We start from the raw sequence: 14,760 nt of genomic DNA, 5'->3' as shown, positions 1-14,760 counted from the left end.
TTCCCCTATGTGAGAACCATTAAGCTATTTCTTAAATTGAATGTAATCACACCAACCCACAAACTTTACAATTAGCTCAAGTCAAAGTTGGGGTTATCTTTCTAAATGTCAACTAAAATCTCCAGTCCGCTTCCCTCTCCCTGTCAAGAAATCCCTCACATGAACCATGGTGCATTCTGAAGCCACTTGCTAGAATGACCAGAAATAGCAAAGTCTTTGGAGGCTATTAATCTGTTATCCAAGGAGTTTGAGAAAAGTCATGAAATGAAACAGATTGCTAGACTTTAAATACCCCTGCTCTTGAGAAAGTAAAATAGATCAATTTCTGAATGAGTTATTAAAAGTAAATGCTTTGGTAAGGCTAGAAGGGCTCCTTAAACACACAATGGTTATTACTGGAAATCAACATTTGCCTATACACAGACTGCGAGACACACCACTTACCCTTTGAATATAACTACTTCCAGCTAAGCTAGAAAAATAGGGACCTAATGTGGTTCTTAGCCAATAATGCTTGAAAAAGAGTTAAGTTCTTCATGGATAAATTATGTACCCTGGCTATTTTTAGAGGTGTATCTTAGTGTACATATGTTCAACCTGAAACTGAATAATCAGGATTCTCCTGGATCCAATAATCATCTACAGACTACACAAGCAAAACTCAGTTTGATATCCTGAGTTCTGTAGGGCTGGGATAAAAAATTTAATAAGTTATCTGAACACTGATGAAAGCTCTTCTACACATGAAGGGACAAAACCATTGTAAAGTTTCAATATTTCAACTGTTAACAACTACTTAAGCCCTTGGACAACTTTCCTTCTTAGTTTCAGGTTTTTTAGACTTACACAAGCAGAAAGTCAAACGAGTAAAAAAAAATTTATTTTTAAACACTCATCTCAAATATACATGATCCAATTTCCTTAACCTTATCAAAGCAAAGAATGCTCTAAGAAATACTTTTAAGCCAAGTTTCAGCCCACAGCAGATTTTTACAGTTAAGTTATAAATCTGTGGAAAACAGTGTTTATAATTGCTGACACCACTTGAACTACAGTGGCATGTACAGTGCCTTAAAGGGGATAAAAAGAGGCAAATTAAGTAAAATGTTCCTGGAGTCAGATTTCACTTGTACATTGCGTAGATTAAATTTAATTACAAGCTTGAATATATTACAATTTCATAGTTACAGAATGAGCACTGCTATAACTTTGTACACCCATGCACTTTCTGAAGTGCCAGCGTTTTCATATCCTAGATGAAATGTTTGGTTTGAAATGCTTTTCAAGTTTCGTTTCCCTTCCCCTCCCATCCAATGGACTTCCTTTCCCAGTCTGCTGGAAAAATACAGTGAAGCACAAGATTTACCTTATTGCTAACACTGTTGACAGTAGAATATTCCTGGTTTAAAAACAACCCCCAATCAGAAGCAGAGACAACATTCTGTAACCATAACTAGAAGTTGAAACTGTACTTACAAAACAGGATACATGGGATTTTTAAAAGAAGTGCAGACCAAAACAGTAACAAGACCAGAGATGCACTGTGACTACCTTAATTCGAAACATAGTGTAAAATGTTACATCCATCTTCAGCAACACAGACATGTTTGTTTTAACTTAAGGGGAAACTTCCTCCAAGTGAAATTGGGAAACATTGGAGAGGTGAGCTGTGGAACCACATGTTGTTCTTCCCACCCCTCCATACAGTTATATTGGTAACACTGCTGAAAGTTAAAATAAGGGCACAACATTTAAAAAACAAAACTTCATCAAAAATCAGAGAAATGGTATCAGTTGCTTTTTGAAGCTTATTACAGTTCTCATTCCCCTTTCAAAGAATGTTTTGTCATCCTACTTATTTTTCCCTTTTTGGTTTGCAAATCCTGTCTTCAATTAGATCAGGACCCTCCTCTTCTCTACAGGTGGCCTTTGAAATTACCGGGCTTTTCTTAGGAAGTAATGGTTGCTTGTTTGGGTGTTTGTTTTCAGCAGACAAGGGGATTGGGTCTGGTTGCATGTCTGCAGTATGGGGGTTTAATGCTAAATCTAGTCATTTTAATGTTTTGACCTCTGATTATAGTAGAGTTGCAGAGATTGTCAATTTCAATGTTCCAGAATTATCACCTTACTTCCCCACTTCTATTTTAGCAAAAAGTGTTCTAAATGTGACTGTATCCTGAAAAAATGCAATGCTGCCATCTTAATAGACCGTGATACCGCTACAAGTGGGAAAGCTAAAAAGCTTTCAGACAGTATGGCTGCAGTTTCAACTCTGGTGATCAGACTGAATTTTTTAGAAAAAAAACTCAATTGCACTATAAAGGTAGGTAGAGACACTGACAAGTCAACAGATAAAACATTTCCTGCCATCCTCTTACTAAACAGAAGCAGAAAGATGAGGTGGAAACTAGCCTATAATACAAGTGGTAGTTTCTCCTCAACCGCAGTTAAGGGTAACCTTTTATAAAACATGCATATTGACAACATTATTAAGTACATGTCAATGTATATTCTTTACGTTTTGTCCTTTATTACATACACAGCAAAGGCGGCAGCATCTCTCTCTCACACACACACAGTGTGTTACATCCACACCACACATCCACAGTCTCAGAAAGGTGTCTGTGATAAGGAACACATTATAGAGGTTGTGGTCTTTATCTATAAGCCCCTGAGCTTTTTTCTTAGAGTTAGGTGAAAAAGGCAATGAACAAGATTTCCCTTGCTCTGTAAGTGCTTTGTGCAACAATGTCTATAGTCATTACTGAAGTCTTTTTTGGAGGAGAAATATAAAGTCTTACTCCCATATTAGAACAATTTTCCACACCAATAATTCCAGTTATAATTCAGTCATCACACTCAGCTAATATAGCTCTTGCTCCCGTGATTGGAGTTCGGATCAGTTCTGCAGATCACAAGTGAAATGCTTTTATGTAGTCTCCCCCTCATTTCAAAAGAGGTCATCTTGGTGCTACTGTAGGAGCAGAGAAGGAGCCAGAATTCCTTGGTGACTGAGAAGGCATTGGTGGAGAACTAGGTGACACTTTCTTAGGGCTGCACAGGTCCCCATTATGTAGCTTCCATAGAAGTTCTTCATTTTCCATTGATAGACGCTTATTTACCTTTGATTCTTTCTCTAGAGACTCCTGTAAAACTGCCTGCTCTGTGGAAAGTTGCCTGAAAAAATAATTGTAAGTAAGTGGACATGATTCAATTTGAAAGTTAGAGCATCTTACATAGTTTTAAAAGAATTAAAAAAGCTATAACAAATCCCTGTCCAAATATACACATTCCTTATGAGGATTTAGTGCATTTGTTCTCAAGAAGTAACAGCTGGGTTCTACAGGCTTGCCCTCACTGCATCGTGAGCTGGAGCTAGAACTTGAGTTTTGCTCCAATTCGACTCCCATCCACACACAATTCTCTAGCTTGAATTAAGCAGGTCTTGAAGCTGGAGTGCTGTTGAAGCTAGGGCTAGTAATGCAGTGGACATGCAATGGCTCCAGGTACCACAGCTGATTAGCTCCAAATACAATCACACTGCTATTCAAACCACTGTGCAGCTCAAATGTTTCATAGTGTGATCACTCACTAGAGCTAGGCTAGCTCTAGTGAAGTACCTCAAATGTACTAACTTGAGCTAACTGTTGCAGTGAAGACAAGCCCTAAACTGGCAGCTTGTGCAGAAGATAGAACAATGTCAGAAAAAAAAATCCTGCATAAAAGCAGCAGCCTATTCTTGCCAGCATTACTGCATGAATCAGTCATTTTACAAAATTCTGGGTAGTTTAAGGCTCTTAAAATTCAACTCTTATTAATGAAAGCAGCTGAAGAGTGTTTTCACATCTTCCCTGTCAGGAGTCATGTCATAGCTTTGTCTCCCTGCAGTGCAAGACCTGCAAAATTTGTCTGAACTTCCTATTTTCTTTATTGTATGCTCTACAGTGGTTTGCCCATTCATTTCTTGCAACATATGCAGAGTTAGAAGATTTGATTAACACAGTCAGACTCCATTTCTGGATTGGATGTAGTCTGTATATCTAGAACCAGGAGGCTTAGCAGACATTGCCCCTTTGATTAAACAAACTGTTGAAAAGAAATTGTCGAGTAATTTTAAACATTTTAATATATAAAACTATGAACAGTTCTTATAAAATCAGGAGCACTTCACTCCAGGGAAAAAGAGCATCTAGCAATTAATTGTAAGAGATGATGCTCCTGAGTAGCCTTTACTTCCCTGGTAACTATGTTAACGAGCATTCAAGACAGTAACATGAGCTGTAATTTCCAGGGGAACAGAGCTAGCCTTATTTGATAAGAACAGTCATGATTTTATACCCTGCCACCAGTTTCAAGGAGCCTCCACCCCCCACACAATACCCATTCCAACTCAGGTAGGATTTCAGATTTGCACATATCAGACAGGATGGAAAAAATGAGCATCATGCTTCCATCTTCCAGGCATAATATCTTACAGGGGTAAGGACCTTTTTAAATCTGCAAGATGCTGGTTATTCATTTACAGAATAAAATTTATGTTTTCACAAGTTAATAAAAATGCCTGGATTATTTTTTACCTTGAAAGTTGCATGTGTTTGTCCATCCGAGCTTTTAGTTCTTCATTTTCCTGCTGAAACTTCTTCATTTTATCCATTAAGACAGTGTTGTTTTCCACCTTTAACAAATGAACAAATTGTTGGGGGTTGTATGTGGATGTTTGTTTTTTATAAAAATACAGAATAATTGCATTGGCAAGTACCCATTATATGCATTACTAACCTGAAATTGAGTTTGTTACACTAAGTACAAGTTAGATTATTTTAAGATACATAGAATTATCTTGAGGAAATGTAAAAGTGACGTGAAAGTGATTTATTGCTCATCATCAGTAGGCAAGTCTACTTTTTGCTTCTTAGTTGGCATTTTGCCACTTTTGCTTGATTAGCTGCCCACTAAAAGCTGAATCCACTATTTGAATTTCTGGGCTGGTGGCCACAGTTCTCTTCACATATAGCATTACAGATGGCTGAGACACTAGATCACCATGCAATATATAGTCTAGGAAAGGTGAAAAATTCAAAAAAATGTTCTCCATATATAACTAGCTCTCCCTCAACCTTCACTACCACCCACAAAATCAATTCTGTATTAGCAGAAGTGATCTGATCCCCATCTAAAAAAGCCACACTCCTGCATGTCCCAATTAGTATCACGGGAAAAAAGCTTCTTTTAAAAACAAAAACAACTTTGAAATGGGTTAACATTCAGTGGATTTCCGAAAGTCAACATCTTTAGTCAGAAGAGACCCTGTGGGCAACAAGACTTTAGAGCCCATGATTACACTGAAGCGTCTAGAATTTCATAATGACTTGTAAATCATCACTGGTATATGGCAATAGTTGGCTCCCAGACAAAATGTAATAGCTGACTGAGACCCTGCTCCCTGTTATTTAAGCCTCTCTCCTCTGCATTAAATGGTAAGATTTCCATGAAGATGATGGCAGAAGTATTCAGCTAGTGCTCAAATGCCCCAGCCAGGATCAAGGCCTACATCATGCTAGATGCTGTACAAACATTATAGGATTTCCTGCCCCGAAGAGCTTCCACTGTAAAACAACAAAAATAGGAGGGGTTTCCAAAGAGTGGTAATTTAAAGAGGCCGTAGTAGTATCCAATACATCAGATCAACATAGGCTTTAGGTGGAAATGAAATACTTATTTACTCACTGTCAACATATTCAGATAATTTTATTTTTCTGTATCATGTTGAATGGGTTGCTTCCTTTCTTGTTTCAATAAGCTCCTTAACGTGACTGTTAACATTTTTTGCCTGATGGGCATTGTGACATAGTGCCAGCCTGGACTACGTAAGCTTCCCCACAAGGTTCTGCCATGCAATCAGAATCTCATATGTAGCAGACTTAAAGTCCTATTGGGTAAATGCTTTGAAATTTAACCTGATATTTGTCAAGAGTGGGGATTGTATATTGTGGACAGTAACTAACTAGTACAGATTATTTTTAACAACCCAAAACAAAATGGAACAGAAGTCTAGAGGTTAAAAAGTTAATCATGCCACCTGGGGATTCCCCTCTTGCCTCTCCCACTTCAGTCAAGAGAGAATACAAAATAGCATTTACAGGATTTACAAGTTAAATTGCATGGAAAGAAGAAATGCGGTTCAGAAAATTGGCTGAAATTTGATTTGTTCCTCTCTGTTCCACTGTTTGTTTCTCTTATTGTATCATTCAGGAAACATCTTTCCTCAGATTGCAGGCCAGCACAGGTAAAAATTGTACCTGTGACATTAACATGTACCTTGTGCTCCTTTGCAAAATTTTTGTTTGCTTTTCGTGTATACAATTAGCTTAGTGTTTAAGCTTGACCAGCATGAATTCACTGAAAATCTGACAACTTAGAAAACAGTCCCCACAGAATCTTACCAGTTTTTCCATCTTCATCAGCTTTATATCTTGCTGATGTAGTTTCTCATTCTTGATCTCCAACACTGCTTTCAAACTTTCCAGTTCCTGTTTCAGATACATAATCTGAGGGTTTTTCTGAAATGATTTCCACAAAAGTTTGCTTATTTCTCAGAACTTCAATTTTAAAAGGTATATAGTAAACACTTGTAAATCAGGTGTTTGTAATAACTTTATGAAATCAAGTGGGACATGGTTTTGAGTCAGAAGGAAAAAACAAAGATTTTCTTTTTCCACTCCTGAATATTTATTCTCCTCTCCCTTAATTTCATTTGTCCCTCAGTATAAAGATCTAAAGACTCCCTTTGAAAATGTAATTTAAGAAACCTCTATAAGAAGGTTAACCTCTGTTCAAAAGAAATAGGATAACTGGCCAAACATATACAAATTTGCTTTTGTATAAATGATAAAAACCCTTGTGGATCAAATTGATACATTATTGAAGGCATAGTAAAACTTATTCGTTTTACAGTAGTGCTGAGGCTCCCTAATAGTTAAGGCTGCTAAGAACCCCAGAACCCTCCTGTGTTCTCCTAGTCATAACTAAGCCCAAGAGAAGGTTAAAATATATATATGTACACATGCATGCACACAGAGTCACTCAGATATTTTGTAGCACTCAAACAACTTTTCTTGTATATGGGTAACTCAGAAGCTGAACTTTAAACCTTTGAATTTTACATGCATTTAATCCTCTTTCCAGTTTGAAAGCAGCACTTTATAATTCCCCTATGCAGCTTTCATACTACTATTAGCTGCATAACATACAGTTGCATATTATTCAACTATACTAACATTGTCTTGCTGCATGGTATGACTTGTACCTGCTAGCAAGCTTAATATTTACTGGTTAGTAAGTGATGTAGATCTGTAAAGGGTTATTTTTAGGGCTGTCAAGATTAAAAAAATTAATCATGATTAATCGCACTGTTAATAATAGAATACCATTTAAATATTTTTGGATGTTTTCTACATTTTCAAATATATTGATTTCAATTACAACACAGAATACAAAGTGTACAGTGCTCACTTTATTTTTGATTACAAGTATTCGCACTGTAAAAAAAATAGTATTTTTCAGTTCACCTAATACAAGTACTGTAGTGCAATCTCTTTATCATGAAAGGTGAAATTACAAATGTAGAATTATGTACTAAAAAACTGCATTCAAAAATAAAACAATGTAAAATTTGAGAGGCTGCAAGTCCATTCAGTCCTACTTCTTGTTCAGCCAATCGCTCAGACAAACCAGTTTGTTTATATTTGCAGGAGGTAATGCTGCCCGCTTCTTGTTTAGAATGTCACCTGAAAGTGAGAACAGGCATTTTCATGGCACTGTTGTAGCCAGCGTTGCAAGATATTTATGTGCCAGGTGTGCCAAAGATTCATATGTCCCTTCATGCTTCAACCACCATTCCAGAGGACATGCATCCATGCTGATGATGGGTTCTGCTTGATAAAAATCCAAAACAGTGAGGACTGATGCATGTTCATTTTCATTATTTGAGTCAGATACCACCAGCAGAAGGTTGATTTTCTTTTTTGGTGGTTCAGGTTCTGTATTTTCCATATTGGAGTGTTGCTCTTTTAAGACTTCTGACAGCATGCTCCAAACCTCATCCCTCTCAGATTTTGGAAGGCACTTCAGATTCTTAAACCTTGAGTCCAGTCCTGTAACTATCTTTAGAAATCTCACATTGGTACCTTCTTTATGTTTTGTCAAATCTGCAGTGAAAGTGTTCTTAAAATGAACATGTGCTGGGTCATCATCTGAGACTGCTGTAACATTAAATATATGGCAGAATGCAGATAAAACGGAGCAGGGCAATTCAAATACAATTGTCCCTCATGGAGTTCAGTTACAAATTTAATTAACGCATTATTTTTTTAACAAGTGTCATCAGCATGGAAGCATGTCCTCTAGAATGGAGGCCGGGGCATACGAACGTTTAGCATATCTGGCACATAAATACCTTGCAATGCCGGCTACAAAAGTGCCATGCGAATGCCTGTTCTCACTTTCTGGTGACATTTTAAATAAGAAGAGGGCAGCATTATCCTGTGTAAATGTAAACAAACTTGTTTCTCTTAGCGATTGACTGAACAAGAAGTAGGACTGAGTGGACTCGTAGGCTCTCAAGTTTTACATTGTTTTGTTTTTGAGAGCAGTTTTGTAACAAAAAACCCTACATTTGTAAATTGCACTTTCACGACAGAGTTTGCACTACAGTACTTGTATGAGGTGAACTGAAATATACACTTTGATTTCAATTACAACACAGAATACAATATATATGAAAATGTAGACAAACATCCAAAATATTTAATACATTTCAATTGGTATTTATTAACAGTGTGGTTAAAACTGTGATTAATCAGGATTAATTTTTTTGAGTTAATCTCTTTAGTTAACTGAGATTAATCCACAGCCCTAGTTATTTTGTAAAATTAACCTATACCAGGCCTCTTTTTCCATGGTAAAAGTGTTTATGTTTCACAACTGAAGTCACAGGCAATAAGAAGAAAAAGGCCTATTAAATCCAAGTCAGTATGTAGGTAAAAACTAGAACAAGGAGAGAAGCCAACACTGTTGAAACATGTCTATTACTTTAAAGATAAAATTAATTGTGCAACTGGGATGAAAGTTGTTTGTGTGTATTTGGAGCAAACAGTGGTGTATTGAATTGAGTAGTGTCTTCATTATCGCATCAGAGAGAAAAGGACTCTCCTCTCTCACCCCAACCCCCAGACAACATGCACATTTGTGGGATACAGCCCACACAGACAGAGGGGCAGGCTGAAACTTGATGCGACAGTCTTTTAGGCTAAAAATGGAGGGCTTTGGTAAATGCAAGGCCTTCAGGTGACAACCAGTACATATTGCAATTAAGGTGAGAGCCTAACTAGCCATCATATATTTGAGTGATTGGTGCAGCTGTGTTTAATGTCTGCTTAATTTGTGATTCTTTCTATTTGGACCCTTGGACAAAAAGTAAGCAAGAGAATTTGGATTCTGATCTCAGAGAAGGCCAAGAATGAAATAATATGTACACAAAGGACAAAAGGCATAGTCATCCTTTCCCTAAATACTGTTGTGAGGAAGCTGGGAGATAGGGAGACACAAATGACACAAAAGGTGTCAGTCTAGGTTTTACTGGTGGTTTTTTTGTTTTTTGGGGTTTTTTTTTGGGGGGGGGGGCGAGGAAACCAGAAGTCTTGGTATAAAACTTAAGTTATTCAAAATTCACATTCAGAACCACGTGTGTCAGCAAGCAAGTTTTCTCCTCTTCCCCACTCCGAAAGCAGATTTATAAAGTTAAATTAAAATAAGAGTTACAAATATGCCACTGAAGAAAACTGTTTTGGCCAATTAATCCTTCCCACTGAAAAATCTGAAGCAGGGAAGACTCAAGCCCATGGTTCACCTCAAATTACTGTCACTCTCTCCTATTCAGGCTATCAGGCTGGGAGAAGCATTTCCAGCTGCATAAAAGACACTGAGCCTTCTGCCCCTTCAACCTACTCTGTGCCTGAACATTCATGGAAAAATATGGTCCCAACCCCAGAGTCCATCCATGTTGCCCTCATCTCTCCCTCCCCAGTCACACAACTCAAGAAGTGTGCTACGATTGGTTCCTCCCACTGCACTGGTAGGAGGCAGAGCAAGAGGGAGGGAAGGAAGGAAATAAATTCTGCTGTGAGTGACACTGGTTTCCACTAGATAAAACCAGCAGTATTTCTGCACTTTGCAAGAGAAAAATTCATAGAAAATCCTCCTCCCACTTACTGGCTCAGCAGGCCTCTAAAACCTGTATGTGTCCATGATTTATGGGTCTTGCCAGGATGCTGCTGCTTGAATTCTGCTTCCCTCAAACTGATTTCAGGTCTTCTCTTACCATCCTTTTCTAGTCCTGTGGTCTCCTGAACAGTGTGTAAAGGGAGGGCAGCATCTGGCCCTTTAACCTTATTTTATAGCTTTCAAAGTAAATCTTAACAAGGACAGACAAAACTTTTCAAAAAGAAACATTGGAGATAGGAGACCACCCATCGACTAGAAGCCTCTACCCTGTGTCCATAAGTGAATTAATGGGTGCACATACATCAGTAGCTGCCACAACATAGCATATTCGCAAGCATACAATTGTGTAAAACCTTCAGAAGCAGGTTACAAATAGCAAGAAGCAGACAAACTGATAGTTTGCTACAGCTAAAATGACAACCAGGGGAACCATCCCCACAGAAAAGACTGAAGTGTCTGATGTCTACCAGCATTAGAGTAGCCTGAAAAACTTGAAATCTGACTTGGTCTTCTAAGAAATGACTATAGGCCAAGTTGAAAATATTGATAAACATGCCTATCCCACCAGAATGCAGGAAAAATCTCATTCAGAGCACACTTCTTAAAGCAGGAACACCACAGATTTTTTTGTATACATTTTTGTATTTAGAATTCAATCATAAGTGCAAGATCCCTTTAAGTATGCTTGATGTTTTCATATCCTGATATTAAAATTTAACTTGTTCCTCCAACAGTAATATTTTCTCTAGTTTAGAAACATTTCAACCTTTAACATTCAAGTTAACTGTTTGATAAAACCCGCTTCACCATGCTCTGGTTGCTGTCCTTCAGACCAAAAACTTAACTCTGTTGCTTCTAGGACATACATTGCAATACTATGGTTAACAAAAAAACGCCCCCAAAACAACTCACGCAATGAAGAAGTTACAAGAATGTTAGAACAAGTCATTGCTTTCAGTCAATCTCATGACCACTTCAGGGAATACCAGTATGACAGTGTGGCTGATGTGATTAGGCCCTATGATGGCATCCCCTGAATAGATATGTGGGCACAGTTGGCAACAGGCTTTGTTGATACTAGTCTCTCTCCTTCCTGAGAGGCATCCTGGGATGTAGCTGTGACACTACCAGGTCAGGTGATAAGATCACCAGATACAAAATATCATCTTGGACACTGCTGGTACTTTTCCTCTGTAGGGGGATGGGGATCAAACAAAGGTTTCCTGCCTTAGGTAAATCCTTTTTAAGGCTGGGGAGGGGGTTGATCTAGACTCTCCTCCATTGCCTACCCAAGAAGAAAGACTGCTGAAAGTACCTGAAGGGACAAAGGAACTAACCTGAGAGAAAGACAAGGGTGAGTCCAGACTGAGGGCTTGTCTACACTATACAGCTTTTAGCAACATGGTTGTGTTGCTACAGCCGTGCCACTAAAAGTCAGGCAGTGTAGCCACTGCTTGTTGGCTCTCCTGCCAACAATGCTCTGTTCACATTGGCACTTGTTCCGGCAAAACTTGTCTCTTTTGCAGGTGGGGGTGGGTTTAACACCTCTGAAAGACAAAAGGTTTAGGCTCTCCAGCCTCTTGCAGCACACACACACAGGTAGGGCCAAAAGTTTTGTCGTTCAAGTGCCAGTGTAGACATCAGACGGAGGTCCAGTCTGTAAGAAGAAATAACGAACTCTAAACTACAGAAACTCTGCCACTTGCCTAAAATTAGATTTAGGGTGAGAAATTACTTCTTGAAACCTGTCTCTAAGATCTTAAGCATAGTATACGTGTTTTGTTTTATTTGTTCAGTAATCTGCTTTGTTCTGTTTGCGATCTCTTATAATCGCTTAAAATCTGCCTTTTGTAGTTAAATTTGTTTTGTTTATTATTAAACCTAGTTTGTGCAATTTCTAATGGGGGGGGCAAGAAGTTGTGCATGTCTCTCTTCAGGGAGTGGTTGAATTTTTAGGAGTTTGTGCTGTGCAGATCTTTCTATACAGCGCAAGACAGTATTATTTTGTGTTTATTCCCCAAAGGGGGTGTGCATGTCAGTGCTGGGTGAATCCTCCCACACAGAGCTGACTTCAGTCTGTGTCTGCAGCTGGTGTGGCCCTACCTGTGTGTGTGTGCGCACGTGCACTGCAAGAGGCCAGAGAGCCTAATTCAGCAAAACAGGGAGAGGGAATACAGGCTGGTGGAGCAGGTGAAATCCCAGTACATCAAGTGGCATCCCAGAAGTGGGGGGTCTAACCCATCACAACCAGTTACTCAGTATTTTTGGGAATAGTCAAGCAGGTTGGACCCTAAGCTGGAAGATGCACACGGTGGTCCTACTTATACAAAACCGTTCATACTTCTGACAGTTAACTTTGCAGGAACTACCTACTGCTATAATTGCAGAATAACCTACTGCTAATTGTGTACCAATTGTTATTCAACAATTGTGTACTTTTAAATGTGTTATATTTTGATTAGTATCCATTTACCCATCTAATTTCAAGTATTTCTACTGGCATATGTACCTTTGCTACTAACTGAAGACTTGATAGTGTCCCTACCTGTAAGCAAACCCTAGGAATACCCAAAAAAAACCAAAACCAAAACAAAAAACCACCTTAAAAAAAATAGAAATCCCATATCTATTTTCATTAACTTTTGCAAACTAAACAAATTTAGTATGTCTGAAGATCCATCTGGAGAGATGGAACCATGTAACAAACAGCAACATACATTCCTTGAAAGGGTACGAAGTCAGTTACTGTATACAAGGAAAAATAGACTTGATCATGCTGTGCATTTGAGAATTAAAAAAATTAAGCTCAATACTTACCAGATTTGCTTTTTCTTTGTCTATTTGTTTTTGCTCTTCCAACTTTAACTTTTCATTTAAAGATTCATTTTCCCTTTTTAATTCATCAATTTTTTTCTAAAACAAAAACACAGTGTAAGAGTGAGGCCAGAAATTGGGTATGTCTCTCTCCAAAAACATCTCTCCCTCCTTGGTTTTGAAATTGTTGCTAAGTCTTGTGAATCACACCCTTAACAAACCTCTAATGATTCCTGTTTCTCTTTTAATGAATCTTCAAATGAATTCCTTTCCAATTCATTGGCATTCTTGAGCTCTGAAATAAATACCAGATTTGCAGATGGTTACAACACTGCATAACAAGTCAACCATATTTTAGAGAAGTCATAGTTAAAAGGTGATATATGCATTCATAGTCAATAGCAAGAATATTGACTAGAGCTAGTAATATTAATCATCATTACTCTGGCTTGAAAACAGATGAGATGTCCAAGTGATTTGCCTTCTAGGCATTCATAGACTGGTCCCTCACATCTCTGGTACACTATACATAAGTTTGCTCACTAAAATATCAGCTTTGAAAGTACTAAGTACTTAGCTATATGCAATGAAAAGCTATTGGAATTGCATACACTGAACACATTGTTAGCACTCAACTAAATATGCATGTCTGACAAACAAAAAAAGCAAAAGTTGTAATTAAAATATTTGTCTATGAGGAACTCCTAAAGGAATAGGCTCATTATCTTTGCACCATTTTATACGTCTGTGAAATACTGTAGATTCTTTTGGCTTGTTCCTGTTTCCTTTGCAGTCAATGGGAGTTTTGTCACCGATTCCAATGTATATAAAATTGAGCCATTATAAAATGGGTTATTAAGAGATGAAACACATTTATTCTCTTTTAAGGACTAAGTTAAGGCTCAAAACTGCTTGGTATTGCAGGTTATCTTAAAGAATTTCCAAATACTGACCAGACTTTCCACCCCCCGCAGAAAAACTGAATTCCAGACGTAGTTTCCGAGCTACTAGGGAAACTAATGCTCAGCCAAAGAGAGGCCTCTCCAGGTCAGAATGGGAATAACTGTGTCTTCACTGTATTTGGATTTTAAAGAAAGCCAATTTTATGGGGCTCCTTAGCACTTAGCAACAAAAACTACAGAATGATCAAGTTACTGAACTTGAGATTTTGAAAGCAGCCTAGAAAATGTAGACGCCACTTTCATTAAAGAATTAGAAAATGTGTCTAAATCTTTTATACTGCTTTCAAATCTCACCCTAATTTTTAACTCAATGAGATTTATTTTACATACAGGAATAACTAAGACTATTGAGTCCCAAAATGAGAACTTCAGCTGATTAACAGTTTCAAAGGTTATCATCAGGAACAGCGGATATTGAATGAATAGGTTGGCTCTCAAAAAATTAAAAATCATTTGACATTTCTTAACATGCAGAACTGTTAGAGAATTATCTGGTAGTGTATGTTCCACTTCATGAAGGAACACAAAGCACTTGCCTGAAAGAGATGATTCATATTCCTTTTTCAGCTTATCTATTTTTTCTGCATGGCTGTTTTCGAGTTCTAACTTGAAGTTTTCATGCGTAATGTTTAAGTTGTCCACCTGCAAGATGATGGTAAGATTTAAAAAAAAAATTTCCTATACAACTATGTAATTCTTAAGG

General features: G+C 37.8%; 1 protein-coding gene across 5 annotated transcripts in view; it reads right to left on the bottom strand.

Moving 5' to 3' along the window:
- Positions 1 to 892: 892 nt before the first annotated feature.
- Positions 893 to 14,760, bottom strand: part of MTUS1 (microtubule associated scaffold protein 1) — a 206,087-nt gene continuing 192,219 nt past the window's right edge. For all 5 annotated transcript variants that reach the window (XM_073341911.2, XM_073341912.2, XM_078852526.1 and 2 more), the window contains 6 exons: positions 14,594 to 14,699; positions 13,317 to 13,390; positions 13,099 to 13,194; positions 6,444 to 6,560; positions 4,578 to 4,675; positions 893 to 3,177 (listed from right to left, as the gene is read on the bottom strand). In XM_073341911.2, coding sequence (XP_073198012.1) covers positions 2,961 to 3,177; positions 4,578 to 4,675; positions 6,444 to 6,560; positions 13,099 to 13,194; positions 13,317 to 13,390; positions 14,594 to 14,699 — 708 coding nt within the window. In that variant the 3' untranslated portion in view covers positions 893 to 2,960. The remainder of the gene's footprint in view (positions 3,178 to 4,577; positions 4,676 to 6,443; positions 6,561 to 13,098; positions 13,195 to 13,316; positions 13,391 to 14,593; positions 14,700 to 14,760) is intronic.

Source organism: Lepidochelys kempii, chromosome 4 (genome assembly GCF_965140285.1).
Source record: "Lepidochelys kempii isolate rLepKem1 chromosome 4, rLepKem1.hap1, whole genome shotgun sequence".
Classification (NCBI taxonomy): domain Eukaryota; kingdom Metazoa; phylum Chordata; order Testudines; family Cheloniidae; genus Lepidochelys; species Lepidochelys kempii.
Note: the sequence above shows the minus strand (reverse complement) of the source record. Positions and strands in the feature narration are given on the sequence as shown.